The sequence below is a fragment of the Pongo pygmaeus genome, chromosome 2 (genome assembly GCF_028885625.2).
Source record: "Pongo pygmaeus isolate AG05252 chromosome 2, NHGRI_mPonPyg2-v2.0_pri, whole genome shotgun sequence".
NCBI classification, from domain to species: domain Eukaryota; kingdom Metazoa; phylum Chordata; class Mammalia; order Primates; family Hominidae; genus Pongo; species Pongo pygmaeus.
In genome coordinates, this window is record NC_085930.1 from 161728537 (window position 1) to 161750031 (window position 21495).

A 21495-nucleotide genomic window follows, 5' to 3' on the forward strand; every position below is an offset into this window, starting at 1 on the left:
GGGTTTCACCGTGTTAGCCAGGATGGTCTCCATCTCTGGACCTTGTGATCTGCCCACCTCGGCCTCCTAAAGTGCTGGGATTATAGGCGTGAGCTACTGCTCCTGGCCCAAAATTTATTTTTTAACATCATTTTTTAAAAAGTCTGTGGTGCACTTAAAACAACTATCCCCCAATTCCTAGTAAGGTGTCAGTTTTCTGAAAGTACGTAATGGTATCTGGACTAAGTGTACATTTCAAAACACTCACATTATGAGTTAATGCATTTGCAACAGACTTCTGAGTGAAGTTACATATTGCCTAGGTTGCAAATAAAAAATGCAAGGGAGTGAGGACTTAAGACCTATTGAGTACCCCTGGAACTCTTAATGGTTTTCTTTGCTTCCTTTTCTCTCTTAATAGATGATCATCCTACCTGGTACCATACTAATCAAACAATACACAAATGTTTCATGTTAAGGCTCAGAATCATAGACTCATATAATTAGGAGATTGGAAGGAAACACAAAAAGTAAGACTTTTCAAGACAACCTCATTCACATTCTTTACTTGATTTACTCTAGTTTTATTATTAATTTTTATGCTGGTCAATTGACTACAATTCAAAACCCAGTGTATTCATACCATGTGCTAAGATATGCTCCTTCCTATATGTGTTCCTCTAAAGAACCATCTGGATCTTGTGGGAGGTATTTTCCTTTGTGGTATCAAAGCCAGGAGCTCGTGGTTTTCCTTTATTTTTTAAGGGAACACTATCATGTAGCATCTGGGACCAGAAAGAAATCTTGATGGTAAATATTTTACAGATATTTTCTTTTTGGATTTTTTTTCCTCTAAGAGAAAAGTTTTTGTTAATGTGTCATGTAAAAATACATTAATTAGTAACCTGTCAAGAAGTGCTAGATTCCATTCCTGTGCGGGTCCATTTATATATGTTCCTGAACAGCTAATATTTCATTTAGTTTCCAATTACACTTGCTCAAATACATTTTTGAAGTGCATTGTTTAAAATTTACATTCAGGGCAAGAAAACGAGTTTGTCAGTAAATGTAGTAATTAAGGAAGTCCCAAGTCTGTATTTTTAAGATACTAGAGGTAATTGTAACTAATCACTTTAACTTAAAGAAATAGAATTGGAAATACCCCCCTCCCCCCGCCACCCCCTACCAAAGCCATACCTTAGTCACTTTGGAATTATAACTGTCTTTTATGTATATCAATATAAATGTATTGCATTTGGTATTCAAATTACTTTCAAAGGGATAAATTTCGAATTTTTTGTTTCATTGTAGCTTCTGATCTTTAAATGTACTGAACAGGAGGATTTGGGGAGCTTGTTTTGTCTGATAGGTGTTAAGCATCTATGACGACAAATTTGTGCTGAAGCAATGTGCAATATGGATTAGTAATATTTTTACAAGACTATTTTGGAAATTCTCACGTTGATGTTACTAATGACGTGGGTTTATTAGCATTTGGGTAATTAAGAAAAAACAATACTAGAATTAAAAAAAAAAAAGATAAAGAAGGGCGAAACAGACTTCTCCATCCCTCTCCCAACCCTCATTCCTTTGGAGGCTCGCGCCCTCTTGGAAGAGCAGGCTCCTGCATGTGCCAGAAATCCGGTCCCGGCAAAGCTAGGTGCTCTGCAATGCCAGGAGTTCCCAGCTAGGGACTCCTGGCTGCTTGGAGCTTGAAAACACCTGGCGTGGTTCTCGAGGGCCCTAGAGGCTTCTGCCACGGACTGGTCGGCTCTGGGGTTGTAGGCAGAAGGCTCTAAGCGGTCGGAAGGGTTTCCTGTGTGTCAGCAACTTCACTTTGCCGAGATAGCTGGCGGAAGAGGGAAGGAGCGCTCGCGGGCCAATCGCCTGCCAGCAACCACCTTGGAGCGCACCCCTCGCCCTCGCCGCCGACTCCGGTAGCAGCGTGCCGGCAGAGGCTGAACACACTCGGCCTCGGCGGAGACCTGCTCCACAGAAGACGCCTCCTGCTTCCCACTGCGCCCTAGAGGACGCGGGCTGGCAGCTGGGCGAGCTCGGCGGAGGCACGCCCCTCGCCTCCCCGCGGAGTGCGGACTCGCCCTGGTGCCCAAACTCCGCCCACCCTCACGGGAGCTCAGCTCTCCCGCCTAACCCCGGCACTCCGGACAGAGCCGGGCCTGGGGAAGGGGCTACTGAACTGCGCGGACGCCGAACGGGACGCGCTCCAGAAGCGCACGAGTCTGCGGCCACGCGCGCTCCGATGGCCGCCAGGAGCTGAGCTCAGGGTGGGCAGAGGAAGCGGTTAGACGCCCCGAAGCTGAGCTGCACGTTTCTAAGGTAGGGAGGAGGAAGATGCCCCCAATGAAATTGATCTTTGAGCCAAGGAGGCTGGGGAGCACCCTCCCCATGCTAGAGCCCCGCAGAGCGAGTTTCGCTTGACCTGCCTGCGCCTCTGGCGCGCTCTGCAGCGCGGACCCGCGGCCCCTCGGGAAAGCGCAGTCGGAAAGTTATCCGCGGCGGTTCCCTGCGCGCCCTGTTGTGTAAGCTCGGCGTTGCCAGCGGACGGAGAAGTTGCTGGCCTGCCCGATAGCCCAGTTCGGTGGTGGCCCGGGGCGGATTTCATGGCCCGCGGCGAACGCGGGGCCAGAGCCGGCGTGGGCGAGCCCCTGCGCGCCCCCTCCCGCGGGGATCCAGCTCGCCCGCTCCCTTCCGCTCGCTGGCTTTTCCGATGCTTGCTGCGCCCCTGGCCGCCGCTGCCCTCTCGCCGCCTCCTACCCCTCGGAGCCGCCGCCTAAGTCGAGGAGGAGAGAATGACCGAGGTGCTGTGGCCGGCTGTCCCCAACGGGACGGACGCTGCCTTCCTGGCCGGTCCGGGTTCGTCCTGGGGGAACAGCACGGTCGCCTCCACTGCCGCCGTCTCCGCGTCGTTCAAATGCGCCTTGACCAAGACGGGCTTCCAGTTTTACTATCTGCCGGCTGTCTACATCTTGGTATTCATCATCGGCTTCCTGGGCAACAGCGTGGCCATCTGGATGTTCGTCTTCCACATGAAGCCCTGGAGCGGCATCTCCGTGTACATGTTCAACTTGGCTCTGGCCGACTTCTTGTACGTGCTGACTCTGCCAGCCCTGATCTTCTACTACTTCAATAAAACAGACTGGATCTTCGGGGATGCCATGTGTAAACTGCAGAGGTTCATCTTTCATGTGAACCTCTATGGCAGCATCTTGTTTCTGACATGCATCAGTGCCCACCGGTACAGCGGTGTGGTGTACCCCCTCAAGTCCCTGGGCCGGCTCAAAAAGAAGAACGCGATCTATATCAGCGTGCTGGTGTGGCTCATTGTGGTGGTGGCGATCTCCCCCATCCTCTTCTACTCAGGTACCGGGGTCCGCAAAAACAAAACCATCACCTGTTATGACACCACCTCAGACGAGTACCTGCGAAGTTATTTTATCTACAGCATGTGCACGACCGTGGCCATGTTCTGTGTCCCCTTGGTGCTGATTCTGGGCTGTTACGGATTAATTGTGAGAGCTTTGATTTACAAAGATCTGGACAACTCTCCTCTGAGGAGAAAATCGATTTACCTGGTGATCATTGTACTGACTGTTTTTGCTGTGTCTTACATCCCTTTCCATGTGATGAAAACGATGAACTTGAGGGCCCGGCTTGATTTTCAGACCCCAGCAATGTGTGCTTTCAATGACAGGGTTTATGCCACGTATCAGGTGACAAGAGGTCTAGCAAGTCTCAACAGTTGTGTGGACCCCATTCTCTATTTCTTGGCGGGAGATACTTTCAGAAGGAGACTCTCCCGAGCCACAAGGAAAGCTTCTAGAAGAAGTGAGGCAAATTTGCAATCCAAGAGTGAAGACATGACCCTCAATATTTTACCTGAGTTCAAGCAGAATGGAGATACAAGCCTGTGAAGGCACAAGAATCTCCAAACACCTCTCTGTTGTAATATGGTAGGATGCTTAACAGAATCAAGTGCTTTTCCCCTCTTTAACTTTCTAGTTTAGAAAAAAATCAAACCAAGAAAATAGTGAGTTAAAAAAATAATAGAAGTAGAAATGCCCACATCCACACTTAGCTAGTTTGGGTTTGCTTTCAAAGTCTCTCTTCCTTCTGACTAGAAGTATGTATAATAAAACAATACTACCTAGTTAAACATTTACTTTCTCTTTTGCCTTTAAAATTTGCAAGCTTTTCTGTTTAAAGTGTGTGTGCACATGAGTACTGGGGCTGTTTTTGATATTAGTAATTTCTCTAAGAAAACTAGCCCCCTTCAACTTGAGTTTGTGGTTTATCTAGCCTTTATTGTTTTTTAAAATCCACAGTAGGAATAAAACAAAAATCTACATTCTCAGAAATATCTAGCATGGTATAACAAAACACTAAACTCATCAGTTCATCCGGCATCAGATCAGTGGATCTCTGAGCGGGGTGTTTTTTTCAGTGTCTTATAAGCATAGATGATAGTTGACTGAGTTTCTTTAGGGCATTGAATAGACAAGTAAAACACTTTAAAAGCCTGAAAAGTGATTGTTTTCCAGTTATTTCTGGAAAAGGTCTCATTACATATTGGGTGCTAAATGTTTGATGGGGAAATCCTGCATATATTATCGTACTGGTAAAATGCATTCAAAATAATTAAAGTGCATGTATTTTCCTTGTAAACACCATGAGCTCTCTTAGACATCTTGTGATAAAGAGCATTTACTTGCCCCACTGCTGTGCCATGCCTTAGAACTTTGTTTGTGTTCCAGGACAAGTGTTCACTCACATCTGTAAAAACAATTTTAAGAATCGCAAATAAATTACAGACCAAAGTTTGAGGAAAGTCAAATAACTGTTAGTAAGTTGAAGGATATTGGACAGGAGGACAGTACTTCAGAGAAGGAGAGGTTGACAGTCATCCACAAGGCATAGCCTCCAAGTATACTCTCAAATGTATGAAGCAACTGGGGTGGGCAGAAGACATTTTAGAATGAGGGCTTCAGTTTGAATTAAAATCATGGTGGAGAAGACTCTTGCTTCCTCCAAGTGTTTGAAAACACAAAATGCGACATGAAAAGAAGAAATAGAATTTGTATAGGTTGCATTGATAGAATGGGAAGCTATAATCTTTGGATAAACCTTACATCTCAATATTTACAGAAAAAACATATATGGAGAGGGAAATACAGAGAATTAAAGTACCTAGATACCATAGCACTGAAAAGTAAAGTACTAATCAAACTACTAATAGTTAGAAGACTATTCGTAAGTGTTTTCTATTATATTTGTTCTCTGCCAAGTGTTCATGAAAAATTTGTAAAATGCTTCAACAGTGTTAATAATTTTTAATGAATATTGAATTGCTGTATGTCTAGTCCTTGAAATGGTCAAATTCTATATAATGAGAATAGTAAGGTGAGATAATGCAATTGACAATCCCAAACAAATAAATCCAGTGTCAAAGGAATTTTTAGTTTTAGAAGCTATCCCTCATAAAGTCAACATCAGAGTTTGCAACTGATGGTGGCATGGCTTGTTTGAAAGCACTTTACAAGTAGAGCAACATGGGTATGTTAAGGCAAGAAAGAACCTTAGTGCCCTGTGGAACATAATGACAGGAAATTCAGGTCTTGATTTCAGTTCTTGCAGTGCCTATGTAGATTGAGGATTTGTGAGACCTTCAAAGTAGCTTCACTTTACCCAATCTCTGGCCACTAAGATCAGTGAAGAAAAGCTGTATTTAACCTTCCTAAGCAGTGATTCTTTTTACATGTTCAGTTTTAATGCATAGGATTATAGAAACCAAATCGAGAAGAAACCTACTACACCTCCTCATTTTGAGGAAAGAGAGGGTTAGCAAAGTTATCACTTCATCAGGCTCAAATAACATCCGTTTTAGATTCCTACAAGACAAAATCTAAAATATGTCATTACTTTATTGACCTTGTTAAACAAGATCAATATCATTAAACTGACCAAGATGGAAATTACAGGACTTGTACCAGACTTGAACTTGTAGCCTAATGATACACATTTTTATAATATTTCTTCACTATTTAGTTTTCTTTCTTTTAGGGCTCAGGATGCTCAGCTTAATTTAGAGTATGTGTTAAGTACATTGTTTCAGCGTCCAGAGAATTTTGTGAGTGTGGATCCAGTGAGGAGGTGAAAAGTGACTAGAAATGCTTGTTTACTACTTGGCATGTTTTTTCCAAAGTATTTCTTCTTTAGCTTCATACATCACATGGACATTGATGACATGTGAATGCATGCCACATAGTAACAAGAATGATCTTGCCAACTCCTTCCAGGCCAAAAGAAGCCTCTGGGAAGATGTGCCAATGGTGAAAACGCACAGAGGGTCAGAATGAAGCAGTGACCTCTATTGGCTGAAAAACTGATCAGGTCATATGATGATTGAAGTATGTTAATAGTAAGGGCAGAAATGTGTTGGCATTTGGATAAAAAAACTGCTAACATTATAGAACTTATTACCTAACAAAATTTCACACCACAAAAATATTTTAATGGCAAATTCAAGGTGTTTTATTGCTTACAAATCAGCATCTTTGACTCTTTGAACATCAATTTGTGTTTACATTGAAATGACAAAAAGACAAACTAAGAAGAAATATAGCATGCAAGTCACAATTCAGAGTTAAAACCATGATGTTGCCGCTCAGCCAGCTATGTGACTGTTGACCCTTTCAAGAACACACATGGATTTAAAAGTTGGATGACATCCATTGTTGGGGCCTTGGGGGATATGGTAAAGCATGAAAACTAAACAGCCAGGAGCCTGTGAAATCTGCTACTGTATTTTCCAGGACTTCATTCCACTCCTTGGCTAAAAAAATCTTGTAAGTTTCACAGATTATGATGTGGACCTGTCACCTGTAAATTGTCTCAATCTACTCAGACAAGACACTAAACTGTCTTTGGATACTGTAGATGTCAGTGCTTATAGCAGCTGGAATTTGGCTAGTGACAATGTTTAAAGATGCAATACTAGTTAGTATCTATTGAAGCTTAAACTTTGCTGGTCAAGTTGTAGCTATTGTAATAGTATTTATTGAAGAAGCTCACAGTCCTTCAGTTGTACAGACTGAAAAACTTTCATGAGAGATCCAACATACTAATGTAAATTATATTTATTACAATGTATAATATTAATGTGTCAAACTGGTGTATTTTACAAAATATATGATGCATACATAAATAAGAGTTGTATATTACAGTGCTTTTCAAATATCGGTATCTTGGAATATTTAAGTCTTCACATTTTTTGGTCTTAAATATGAAAATGTTTCATGATACAAGTGCTTAATTTTCCCTAGTAGTGCTTTTGCATGTTTGCCTTTTTATTTAAGTTTTTTTCTATATAGACACAATTTGGTGTCAGACTATCATAAGATCAGTAGTGAATATAAAATAGCCAAATGGGGTCTGTATTGTCTACATTTCATATATTAAATAAAAGTTTTTGTTGTCTTTTCAGGAGGTTTAGAGTATTGTCACTAAATATGGTCAAAGCTTCCCTTTCCAAATGCAAAAGTCTTCTCTTACATTTAAAGTTGATCTGTCATGTTTTAGCAGTCAAGTGGGATGGGCATTATATAAACAACATTACAATGTAAGGAAAATCTTTAAGGAGATGGGGAGAGAAAAAGGCAGCCAGTATAATCAGTTACTGCTGCTTAGTTCTACTTAATTTTTTGTGTTGCTTCTTCTTAAGGTGAGATAGCATAATCTTAATTGCTTTGAGATGGAATTTTAAAGTAACACACTACCAGCAAGTTCAACACTGCTATTGATTTTAATCTGTTTTATTTTGTTCAGTTGATAACTTAAATTCCAAGTTTTATAGTGATAATTGTATATTATTTGGCTGCTGAATTCTGTTACAGTTTTTTTATTCTGTTGTACATTGTATTATACACATAATCACAAATTAATATGAAGGCGAATATATGTTACATATCAAAATTTGTGAATTTGAATTATAGTATGTTTTAGTGCTATTGCAAAAAATGTTTATTTTTGTATTATCTGTGATTTTAATATAGATGATTGAACTAGATTTCTTTTTGAGTGATAGTGCCATTGAATGAGCAGTATGGAAACAGTGTTACTTGATATTTTGAGCTTTCTCAGGTTTATCTAAATCAGTGGTAGCTTAACAAAACCCAGACTAATTGTGTGTAATTGTATTTTTAATAAAAGGAAAGTATATTTCCTATAATAGCATAGTACTGTTTGCATGTAAGAGTATGCGAAACCTTGTGTGTGTGTGTGTGTGTGTGTGTGTGTGTCTTAGTGTGTGTCTTAGTGTGTGTAAGGCATGGCAGCCAACTTTGTATCTGCTATTTTTAGTACCAGCAGAGCTTCATAATTGTGATCACTAGAACTGTACTTATCATGGACAATTAAAACTGAAAAAGACTCAATAAAACTATGAAACATGGTTTGATGGCTTCTATGTTATTACAGTGTTAATACTCACAAATTTTGCCAAACTTTAACAAATAATGTACAGACTGAGAAGTACTGTAAAACACATTGAACTAATTCAGTTGTTTCTTAAGGTGAAGACTGGGCTCTAAAAACTACAGTGTTAAAGGTAGACTCCTGGTGCAAGATAGGTAAAATTATCAATATTTGATATTTAATTGCCAATAGGAATGTGAGCTAATTTTTTATTGTAAAATACTTCATGCTACCTTAATGTATGCTTCTCATACTAGTGTTCTGTGTTTAAAATGTTGGCTGTAATTTTTTCTCATCTAATTTTTAATCAGGGTAACCATGCTAATAATTCTTTGTGGATTCTATTTATTAGCATACATCACCTGCTTTTTCCAGGTTTGTTAAAAAATGTATCTGTGCTGCAGTGAAAACAGTGTGCAAGGAAATGGGAGCATGCTTAAAGCATTACCTTTTTTTACCTCAGTTGAGAAGGTAAGTGCACAATGGTCCTGTGTTGGATTTTCTGGTTGTGTGCTGAGATAGGTTCTCTATAAGGGAAACCTGTGGGTAGAAAATACAGATTTCTTGCAGCCTTTAAGACGTGTGTCAGTCAGTATTAACTCCTTAATTAGATGTACTATGCAGACTTTGCCTTTTGGGAATCCTCATTTATTAACATCAGCTTGAGTAGAGTTTTCTGTGGGCATATATGTATGTATGTGTGTGTGTATGTGTCTTAGTACATACATAGAAATTATATAAGAGAGAATTATCTTTCTGACTTAAGAATTTACCCTAAAGCTTTGAGCACCTTTTGATTTTTGAAATAACTAAGGGATTAAAGTCAGAGACCCTTTTCTGTCTACAAGTTAATATCCATTTTGATTCCCTCTCCTATTTTAATGATCTGAAAAGTTTATTTTCTTTCTTTAGGAGATTTTAGAATTTTTCCCCAAAATGTGGTCAGATCAAATACAAAAAGCTTGTCCTAAATTCAAAGTAGATCTATTATGGCTTAGAAGTCTGATAGGATGGGGCATTACAGACAAAGCAGATGTCACTAGAAATCCATGTTAATGTTAACACTGTGCTTACTTGGTTAATCCTGCAAGGTTATATTGCCTTGGGCTGGACCCTGGGGACTGACATCCCCAGTCAGCATGGCTGCTGGGACTGACAGTTCTAACAGCAGCTGTGGATGGAGTCAGGCCCCTGGGCTGAGCAGCTGACAGAACTGCAACTCTTTGGGAATGGAAGTGGGTAGGGGACAGGGGATGGGAGGCAAGTGGAGGCTGTTGGTACTTCAAAGAGGGGAAAAAAATGCACTGCCTTTCCTGATTACCTGATAGGGAGAAATCACAACTGTGCGAAGTTGGAAAATTCATGAAGAAGACAGACTAAAAAAGATAGAGACCTTGGAAATGATCCAAATCCATCACCTTGGTTTATAGGTGAGACTAAAATATTCACATTCAAAAGTGGAGCTAGTAAAGAATGTGGCGTTCTCACTTCTAAAACATTCCTCTCGTATCCCAAGACTTTTCAAACTGTAGGTCTTGACTCATGAAAGTGTCATGAAATAAATATGATGGGTTATGATTGACACTCTAACAAAATGAAATAGAACAGAGTCCATAACTCAGTAAATAATTGTGGTTTTAGTTTCAGACACACACAGACTAACACAACACAATGCATATACATACATTTACCTGTATTTGTGGCGTGGGTCACCATGGATATTTCTTTTTCTATTGTTGACATCATCAGAAAAGTTTGAAAATTCACTGCTACTCAGTAAAAAAGTGGCATAGAGTTAAAGGAATAGAGGATAAGAGGTTGTTTTTCAAAACTATTTTAACATAAATGCAAAGATAGTTAATTATGTTACTTGCACTTGTTCTTTTTTTCTTTTAACGTTATTTTCTTCTGAATATCCCTTTCTGAAGTCCCAAAGAAATTAAAGCATCCTTTTAGCCTACATCTAAGAATGACTATTTGTAGTTAATATAATTGAACCCCAGCTTTATGTAAACTTTGACAGCTTAACCTTCGTACTGTTTCCTCTGGTTTGAAGAGTTAACAGCAAAACAGCAAACCTTCACTGTTTGACAGCATCAGCTTTGCAGTCAAAAAAACCTTAGCTTTGAGCCCACCTCTGCCACTTACTACTTGTGTACCCTGGGCAAGTTATTTAAACCCTGTTTGTTGTGTGTTCCTCAACCATAAAGTAGGCATTATACGATGCAGTTCATAGGATATTGGAAGAATAGGCAAAGCATACAAAGTATGCCATTCTTGAGGCTGCTAAGGATTTTGCCACTCCATTAGCTATCTTATTGTTATTCTTATTGTTGTTCTATAATTTCTATTGTCTTCTTCCACACCATGGAGGCTTTGTGGGATTGAGAGATTGAGTGCATTTAATATTGTTCTTTTGGATACTCCACTGAATGTCTGAGGTCCGAATAACAGGCAAGTATTCAACTTTTTGATGCTTTGCACTGTGATATGCACTCTATGGGACAAAGACACAGAAGACAAAGTATGTATAATTAAAAATATATTACAAGAAGGTCTTCTGACCTCTTCATCTGGGCCTTACCTCTCTAGTTCATGGTTTATTTTCAGTTACTGCAGTCCAGAGTCTGATCTTCACTTTTGCAGATTCAGAAACTTGATCTTAGCAGTTCACCTAGAGTTCACCAACTCCAGAGGACTGACTCACACCAAGCAAACTGACAAGAGAATCATTTACCAACTAGATTGCCAATTTATGAGTATACAATGACTATATCTCAGTCCCAATAACACATCTGTTTGTTCAAGGAGGATATATTATGGATCAGAACTTACAATTAGAATAAAAAGGTGATATTCTTGAAGAGAAATTCCAGTAAGATAGAGCAGCTGAAAGAATTGCCTATTCCAGGAGATACTGGCCTTGATAATAAGCATCTATCCTGAACTTGATAATAAGCATCTACCCTATACTCTGCCTGCCTGGAACAGTTTAGCAGCACATGGATTAAAATTTCCACATTTTGTTTACTTTCTTTTAAAACTAGTCACTACCATTCTTCTTTGCATGCAAATGATGTTTTAATAATATCTCCCACCTGAGAGTATGGAAGGAGTATGGTGGTAGAGAGGGCTACAATGTGTGCTAGGGTAGAGAGAGAGATACTTAAAAGATATCCAATTGAAAAAATGCAGTAAGTCATTGCAAATGGCATTCCAGCATTCAGGGCAGAGTTGTAGCAAGAGATTAAAGTTTGAAAATCATCCGCAGGCAAACAATAGCTATTAACCAAGGAAATAGAAGCAATTATCTGGGGAGTCCATGTAGACAGAGAAGAAAAAAGGGACAGCAAAGGAGGAGGGAGCAGTGAGCTATAAGCAACACCACCAACAAGGATGCGATGGACAGACAGGATGGGATTGTCATCGATGATCCAGGACTGAGACTGAGGAAATCAGTCTCAGAAGAGAATTTAGGAAGAGGTAATTCTGTGTCACCTGTTACAAAAAGGACAAAAAAGAGTCTGCTGGATTTATACATTAGAAAGCATTGGTGTTTTAGAGGGTATATTTAATAACAATAGTAATTGTTACTGATCACTGAAGAAGTGTTTTAGTAAGAGGAGGATTATAGGTTAGTCGCTAGAGGCAGAGAGATTAGAAATGGAAAAAGGGATGAAGAGGAATTGCTCAAAGCAAAAAAGCTCTGCTTGAAAATTGGTGTATATGATGATGTCAAAAGGAGAAGGAGTAGTCGAGGAAAGGGGTAGCTGTGGGTATTGAAGTTAAGTGGTGACAAAGGCCATCAGCGTAGAGGAGAGCTGTAATTGTGAGGCTGAGACATTGTTTGGATCACGGAGTGGCAGAAAGACTGGTTTTGTAGAGGAAATTAATTTGAAGTTTGGTGAATGAGAGCACTGAGTAAGGGGGAAGCTAGCAAGAACTAGTTGGCATTAGTGTCAAAAAAAGATTTACATGGCAGTGGAAGAAGAATGTCAAGAAACAGTGGGGAGTTGGAAGAATGCCTGTTTGTTTTCTGGTGTGCAAGAATAGCAAAATAGCAAACATGGTGTCTATTGAAAGAAGGAGTGAGGGGGATATATTTTAATTTTGACTTTTATTTTAGATACAGAGCATACATGTGCAGATTTGTTACATGGGAACATTGTGTGATGCTGAGGTTTGGGGTATGGATCCCTTCACCTAGGTAGTAAGCATGGTACCCAATAGGTAGTTTTTCAACCCACGCCCCCTTCCCTTCCCCTCCTCTCTAGTAGTCTGATATGGTTTGGCTGTATCCCCACCCAAATCTCATCTTGAATTTCCACATGTTGTGGGAGAGACCTGGTGAAAGGTAATTGAATCATGGGGGTGAGTGTTTCCTATGTTGTTCTCATGATATTGAATAAGTCTCACAAGATCTGATGGTTTCACAAATGGGAGTTCTCCTGTACAAGCTCTCTTGTCTGCCACCATGTGAGCTGTGGCTCTCACCTTCTGCCATGATTGTGAGGTCTCCCCAGCCACATGGTACTGTAAGTCCAATAAACCTCTTTTTTTTTGTAAATTGCCCAGTCTCTGGTATGTCTTTATCAGTAGTGTGCAAACAGACTAATACAGTGAATTTGTACCAGTAGGGTGAGATGTTGCTGAAAAGATACCTGAAAATGTGGAAGCGACTTCAGAACTGGGTAACAGGCAGAGGTTGGAACAGTTTGGAGGACTCAGAAGAAGACAGGAAAATGTGAGAAAGTTTGAAACTCCCTAGAGACTTGTTGAATGGCTTTGATCAAAATGTTGATAATGATATGGACAATGAAATCCAGGTTGAGGTGGGTCTCAGAGGGAGATGAGAAACTTGTTGGGAACTGGAGCAAAGGTGACTCTTGCTAAGTTTTAGCAAAGAGACTGGTGGCATTTTACCCCTGCTCTAGAGATCTGTGGAATTTTGAACTTGAGAGAGATGATTTAGGGTATCTGGCAGAAGAAATTTCTAAGCAGCAAAGCATTCAAGAGGCTATTTTGTGCTGTTAACGGCATTCAGTTTTATAAGGGAAGCAGGGCATAGAAGTTTGGAGAATTTGCAGCCTCACAATGCAATAGAAAAGAAAATCCCATTTTCTGAGGAGAAATTCAAGCCAGCTGCAGCAATTTGCATAAGAAACAATTAGCCAAATGTTAATCCCCAAGACAATGGGGAAAATGTCTCCAGGGCATGTCAGAGGTCTTCACAGCAGCCCCTGCCATCACAGGTTCAGAGGCCTAGGAGGAAAAAGTGGTTTCATGGGCCAGGCCCAGGGCCCCTCTGCCATGTGCAACCTAGGGACTTGGTACCCTGTGTCCCAGCCACTCCAGCCATGGCTGAAAGGGCCCAATGTAAAGCTTGGGCCATGGCTTCAGAGGATGCAAGGCCCAAGCCTTGGCAGCTTCCATGTGGTGTTTAGCCTGTGAGTGCACAGAAGTCAACAACTGGGGTTCCACACATCAGAAGATGTGTGGAAACACCTGGATATCCAGGCAGAAGGTTGCCGCAGGGGTGGGTCCGTCATGGAAAACCTCTCCTAGGGCAGTGTGGAAGGGAAATGTGGGGTCAGATCCCCCACACAGAGTGCCTACTGGGGCACCACCTAGTGGAGCTGTGAGAAGAGGGCCACTGTCCTCCAGACCCCAGAATGGTAGATCCACTGACAGCTTCCACTGTGCACCTGGAAAAGCTGCAGACACTCAACGCCAGCCCACGAAAGCAGCCAGGAGGGAAGCTGTACCCTGCAAAGCCACAGGGACGGAGCTGCCCAAGACTGTGAGAATTCATCTTTTGCTTTTGCATCAGTGTGACCTGGATGTGGGACATGGAGTCAAAGGAGAGAATTTTGGAGCTTTTAGATTTAACTGCCCTGCTGGATTTCAGACTTGTATGGGGCCTGTAGCCCCTTTGTTTTGGCCAATTTCTCCCATTTGGAATGGCTGTATTTACCCAATGCCTATACCCCCATTGTATCTAGGAAGTAACTAACTTGCTTTTGATTTTACAGGCTCATAGGCAGAAGGGACTTGTCTTGTCTTGGACGAGACTTTGGACTGTGGACATTTGAGTTAATGCTGAAGTGGGTTAAGACTTTGGGGGACTGTTGGGAAGGCATGATGTTTTGAGATGTGAGGACATGAGGTTTGGGAAGGGCCAGGGGCAGAATGATATGGTTTGGCTGTGTCCCCACCCAAATCTCATCCTGAATTCCCACATGTTGTGGGAGGAACCTTGTGGGAGGTAATGGAATCATGGGTGTGGGTCTTTCCCATGCTGTTCTTTTGATAGTGAATATGTCTCATGAGATCCGGTGGTTTTAAAAATGGGAGTTCCCCACACAAACTCTCTCTTTGCCTGCTGTCATCCATGTAAGACATGACTTGCTCCTCCTTGACTTCTGCCATGGTTGTGATGCCTCCCCAGCCATGTGGAACTTTAAGTCCTTAAACCTCTTTTTCTTTACAATTTACCCAGTCCCAGGTATGTCTTTATCAGCAGTGTGAAAACTGACAAATACATAGTTCACAGTATCTATTATTCTCATATTTATGTCTATGCATGCTCAATGTTTAGCTCCTGCATACAAGTGAGAACATGCAGCATTTGGTTTTCTGTTCCTGCATTAATTTGCTTAGGATTATGGCCTCCAGCTGCATCCATGTTACTGCAAAGGGCATGATTTCGTTCTCTTTTATGGCTGTGTAGTATTCCATGGTGTATGTGTATCACACTTTCTTTATTCAATCTACCATTGATGGGCACCTACATTGATTCCATATCTTTATTGTGAATAGTGTCGTGATGAAGATATGAGTGTAGGTGTCTTTTTGGTAGAATGACTGATTTTCCTTTGGGTAGATACCCAGTAATGGGATGCTGGGTTGAATGATAGCTTTGTTTCAAGTTCTGAGAGAAATATTTACTGGGGAGTTGTCAGCAGATTTTTGTAAGGAAAGGTTGGGGTTACAGAAATTTCCTTTGGAAAGAATTGTGTCTCCAGAATGCATACAAAGAAAGGGTAAGATGTAGGGTCAAAAGATAAGTTTAGAAGTAGAAGGGGAGCTGAATGAACTGAGTGCAGAAGAAAAGATCAGAGTTTGCTTACAAGCAAATTTGTACCAAAGATGTTATACTGTTATGGAAATTTAAGAGGCAAGTTTTAGAAAGATCCCAGGGTGGAAATAATTGACATTTTAATAGGAATTTTGGCAATACATTTTTCTATAATTCAGGTAGATTGTCTGTCCTTACATGGAGTCAGGGATAGGGAAATAGGTTGGCTTCAGGTAGTGATTTAGAGCTTTGGCAATAGTTTTAAAACATGGCTGTAAATTCATTGTCATTCTCCCCATTAAGTGTTAGGGTCTACAGTCCATCCCGTTGAATCTGAGAGGGCTTGTGACTGTTTTGGCCAAGAGCATATGGCAGAAGTGATGTGTTGTGACTTCTGATACTAGATCATAGCCACATACAACAAGGGCCATATAGCCTTGTTGGTTGAAACATTGTCTTTTGGACCTCTGAGCAACCACATAAGAAGCCGACCACCTTGAAACCATATGCTGGAAAAACCACAGGGAGAGATGAATTATTTGGTAAGGCCATGAAAAGAAGTGTGTGTATATATGTGTGTGTGTGTGTATGTGAGAGAGAGAGAGAGAGAGAAGCCGTGTTCATAGCTTCTTCTTGATATGATTTACTCTCTACTTTCTCCATTTGTGAATTGTTTTGTGTCAAATTAAGTGCTGCTTGAACTAGGGTACACTAAGGAGGTATATTTATGGAGAAAATTGTTACTACTTTAGATGTAAAGGTGGAAGAGGATTTAATATTTAAGGATAAGAAAGGAAGAAACTCCAGGTTTGGTTTTTTGGGAAGCGGGAAAGAGAAGGAAAAAATGAGCAAATCTAGTGGAATGAGGATGGACTTGGGAGGAAGAACAGGAGAAAGCAGGCTCACTGTGGTTTAGTGGATGAAAGAAAGTAAGTATAACAAGGCAGAATAACACCACACTGTAAAGGAATAAACAGAGAGGTTTGCATTCATTGCAGTAGGCAATAAAAAGCCATGAAATGTTTTACGTCAGGGGAATTAACAGTTTGGAGATCTGGCAAGGGGAACAAGGAGACCTGCTAAGACGCTGATGGTGTAAGCATGACATTCAAAGAATGATGGTGGTGGTAAAGTAAGAGGCAGAAACATAAAATATTTTTAAGAAGGAATAACTAGCAGTGGTGTCTACACACAATGGAGAGCAGGAAAGGAAAATTCAAGAATAACTGAGGTTCCACCTGGAGAATCAAAAATAATTGTAGTGACTCTTCAAGAAATAGGGTGCTGGAAAGGGGAGCAGGAGAATATTTAAAAAGCATGAAAATAGTGTATGAGCCTCTCTGGCCCCTGTGTAAGAAATATCACTCTATTTTTTTATAGCTCAACTTAATTATTTTGAGCCTCTTTTTTGCTAAACTAACAGAAATTTAATTTCACTTTATTCAATTCCCCTGCCCTTCTCCTTGAAGTTGTGACTGGAGTCCATAACAGGGTGAAGTTGTTGAAATGAGGGAAGCTGGTCCACATTGTCATTTCTCAGTGCTGGCAGCATGTGAGGTGGACTGTCTCTATGCTTAGTCACCCCGTCACTATTCACAGAAATCCCTTCATTTCTGCTGGGTGGACTCTATGCCCCTCTTAGGCTAACAGGATTTTACTGTTGGGGCATGAGATGGGCATGGGGTACCCTGTGAGTTCTCCTAGAATGTCCCCTTATATCCCACACAGTCATTTCTATTTTGGAGGTTTTCTGTCTCCCTGGATCACACGTAGGAGAAAGGGCTCAGAGTACCCAAACATATTATTCTTGTTATCTCCCCATAGCCCAGGGTGTGACTCAGGTAAGGGTCAAGGCATGGGCCTCTTTGTATTTCCATAAATGGGCAAGTTAAGTTCGAAGAGATGATGGGGCCCATTTCCAAAAAGGAAATGTCCTATAGACAAGTCAGAAAAGAGTGAAAGATAAACTTCTACTTCTGGGAAGATGGATTTGATATACTTTTCCCCATATCTGCTTCTAAGTACAACTGAAAACCCTCAACGCTTTATATGAAATAAACACAGGAAGAATCTGGCTGATGGAAAGAAGGAAGTAAATCAATTATGGATCTCAAGAACTAAGGAATGACGTGATGGTAAGTTCCTTGAGTTTTCTTTTTACCTCATAAATCTCAGATTTGGAACTGAAGAAACCAGCAACCTGAACATGCCAATGGGCACAGACAGAAAAAGCCCCAACAAACCCTGCTTTTGAACCAAAGGAACCAGGAAGGAGCAGCATATCAAACAGGAAACTTTTCAATAACTGCTCTACTGCAGCCAAACAACTCAGAAAGAAACGTTACCCCATGTTCCCAGAGGTCAAGTAGAGATCCTAGATTTCCATCCTCACCAGGCTATAATGAGGTGCCTAACACAGCTGCCAGGGTAGTATCAGAAAAGGACAAGTAGAAACCTTTGGATTTTAATGCCTGTTGGGCTGTGAAAGCCTAACCTCCCACCCCCACCTTTCTCTTCAGCATCAGTGGAAAGCGAGCAGAGAATCGTTACTTCTCCTGTCCCTCGGTAGGAAAGAGGCCACTCCTGTGATGTCAGTAGATGGCCTGGGGGGAATAGTAACAAGACACTCCAATCCATTTCAGCCAGTGAGGAATCAGTGGAGGCCTGCTAGGGAGCTGGAACTTTCATCCCTACCACCAGTAATGAGGAGCCCTCCTAGTGGGTGTCAAAGAGGCTGAGTAGAGAACTTAAACTATGGCTCCCACCTAGGAGTATTGAGGTGTAACCCTCTCTTTTCTTTCTGCTAGAGCAGTGTCAAAGGAAGTTGGCTAAAACAGAGTTTAAATAAGACTCAGATTCTTAAAACATAATATCCAAAATGTTTAGGATTCAATAGAAAATCATGCATCATACCAAAAACCAGGAAGATTTCAAACTAAGTGAAAAAAAGACAACAGATGCCAACACCAAGATGACATGGGTGTTAGAATTATCTGACAAAGATTTTAATGCATCTATCATAAAAATATTTCAATGAACTATTACAAACACACTTGAAGCAGATGGAAAAACAGTTTCAGCAAAGAAGTAGAAAATTTCAGTAAAAAATACATATATATAAAGAGGAAACAAATGGAAATTTTAGAAATGAAAAATACAATAACAAAAATTTTTCAAAAGTCAAACTTGGCTGGGCGTGGTGGCTCATGCCTGTAATCCCAGCACTTTAAGAGGCCGAGGTAGGCATATCACTAGGTCAGGAGATTGAGACCATCCTGGCCAACATGATGAAACCCCGTCTCTACTAAAAATACAAAAATTAGCTGGGCATGGTAGCATGTGCCTGTAATCCCAGCTACTTGGGAGGCTGAGGCAAGAGAATCGCTTGAACCAGGGAGTCAGAAGTTGCAGTAGGCCAAGATCATGCCACTGCACTCCAGCCTGGCAACAGAGCGAGACTCCGTCAAAAAAAAAAAAAAAAAAGGTCTAACTTCTCAGTAGATGGACTCAACAGCAGAGTGTCAGGACAAAGGAAAGAATCAGTGAACATGAAAGTAGGACAATGAAACTACCCAATATGAAAACAAGTTTGAAAAAGAAATGAACAAAGCCTCAAGGACCTGTGGGATTCTAACAAAAGAACTAACATGCGTGTTGTTGGAGTTCCAGAAGAAGAGAAAGAGGGTAGGGCTAAAAAAGTACTTGAAGAAATAATGGCCAAAAACTTCACAAATTTGGCAAAAGACATAAATCTGTAGATTCAGAAACCCAAGAGAACATCAAAAAGGAGAAGCCCAAGGAAATCTACACCAAGACTCATTAAAATCGTCTTTTGAAAACTAAAGATTAAAAAAATGTGTAAAGCAACAAAAGAGAAACACCACCTTAACTATAGGGGAAAGCAATTTGAAAGATGGTCTATTTGTCATTAAAAGCCATGGAGGCCAGAGGGAAGTGGCACAACATTTTTCAAGTGCTGAAAGAATAGTAAAACCACTAACCCAGAATCCTACATTCAGTGGCAAAAGCAGTGCTAAACCAGTGCTGAGAGGGGAATTTATAAAACTAAATTCTTAATTAGAAAAGAGGAAAAGACTCAAATCAACAATTTAATCTCTCACTCAACAATTTAGAAAAATAGCAAAATAAACCCAAAACAATCAAAATGAAAAAAATAATAAAGGTATAAGCAGCAATCAATAAAAATGAAAACACATAATCAACAGAAAAAATCAATGAAACAAAGAGATAGCTCTTTTAAAAACCACTAAAATTGAGAAACTTCTGTCAAGACTGAAAAAGAAAAATTGAAGACAATGACAATATCAAGAATGAAGCAAGTGATATAGTATAGACCCTCCTGACATCAAATAGACAATATAGGAATACAACAAACAACTTTACACACAAACATTTGATAAGTTATGTACATAAGAGGTGAAATTCCTTATGAAATAAAATTTTATAAATGAATTCCTCTGAAAACATAAACTTAATACAACTCATCTAATATGAAATAATTTGAATAGCCCTGTAATTATTAAGAAAAGTGATTTTGTAACTTAAAAATCCCTTAAAAATAAATCTCCAAACCTAGTAGGTTTCACTGAAGAAATCAACTAAATGTTTAAAGAAAAAAATCACATCAGTACTACATAACTTCTTCCAAAAAACAGAAGAGGAGAGAACAACTCCCAATTCATTATATAAAACTAGTATTACTCTGATACCAAAACTATACAAAGAGTATAAAACGAAGAAAAAAGTAAACTATATAAAATATGTGTAACACAAAACCTCTTAACAAAATATTAGCCAATAAAATTCAGCTATATATAAAAAGAGTTACCATGGCCACATGGGGTTTATTACTGGGACTCAGGCTGATTCAGTGTTCAAAAATCCACTTATGTAATGATGATATTAACAGTCTAAAAAAAGAAAAGCACATGATTATACTATTGATTCAGTAAAACCATTTGAGAAAATACAATATGCATTCATGATAAAAACACTTAGAAAAAATAAGAACAAAGGGTAACCTTCTCAACTTGATAAAGAGCGTCTATTAAAAACTTACAACTTAAGTTATACTTATTGGTGAAAGACTAAATGATTTTCCTTTAAGACTGGGAACAAGGCAAAAACGTCCTCTCTTACCACTCTTATTCAACATAATTCTGAAAGTTCTGGCCAATGTAAAGATAAGAACAGCAAATAAAAAACATAAATATTGGAAAGGAAGTGACAAAACTGTCTCTCTATTTGTAGATGACATGATTGCTCATGTAGAAATTCCCAAGGAATCTTCAAAATAAAAGTCTGGGAACTATTGAGTTCAGCAAGGTCACAGAATACAAGATAAACATACAAATATCAATTACATTTCTATATATTAACCATGAACAAATGGATGCTGAAATTTAAAATACAGTACAATTTACATTAGCTTAAAAATGAAATACTTAGTTGTAAGTTTATCAAAACATGTACAGGACTTACATGTTTAAACTACACAAAACTGATGAAAGAAATCAAAGTGCTAAATAAATGGAGACATACTATGTTAATGGATTGGAAGACTCAATTAAGTAAAGATGTCAATACCCTCCAAATTGATACACATGTTTAATACAGTCTATCAAAATCCCAGGAAAGCTTTTTATAGATACAAACACAATTAATTAAAAATTTATACAGAACGGCAAAAGAACTAGAATAGCTCAACAATTTTGAGAAAGAAGAATAAAGTGAGAAGAATCAAGACAACACAGCAATATAGCTATAGTAATTAAGACTGTGGTATCGACAGAGGGATCAACAAATAAATGGAGCAGGTTAGAGAACTCTGAAATAGACACACACAAAAATGCCCAACTGATTTTTGACAAAGAGACAAAAGCAATTAAATGGGAGAAAGATAGCCTTTTATAATAAATGATGCTGAA

At 39.8% G+C, this 21495-nt stretch overlaps 1 protein-coding gene across 1 annotated transcript; it reads left to right on the forward strand.

The window, feature by feature from the left end:
• Positions 1 to 2308: 2308 nt before the first annotated feature.
• On the forward strand, positions 2309 to 8447 carry P2RY1 (purinergic receptor P2Y1). The gene is made up of 2 exons (XM_054483121.2): positions 2309 to 3950; positions 6294 to 8447. Exon 1 carries the CDS (start codon positions 2790 to 2792, stop codon positions 3909 to 3911), a length of 1122 nt encoding a protein of 373 aa, XP_054339096.1. The 5' UTR covers positions 2309 to 2789; the 3' UTR covers positions 3912 to 3950; positions 6294 to 8447.
• The last annotated feature ends 13048 nt before the right edge of the window (positions 8448 to 21495 follow it).

Coding starts and splice junctions, on each gene's coding strand:
- P2RY1 (XM_054483121.2), top strand. CDS start 2,790: ATGACCGAGGTGCTGTGGCCGGCTGTCCCCAACGGGACGGACGCTGCC.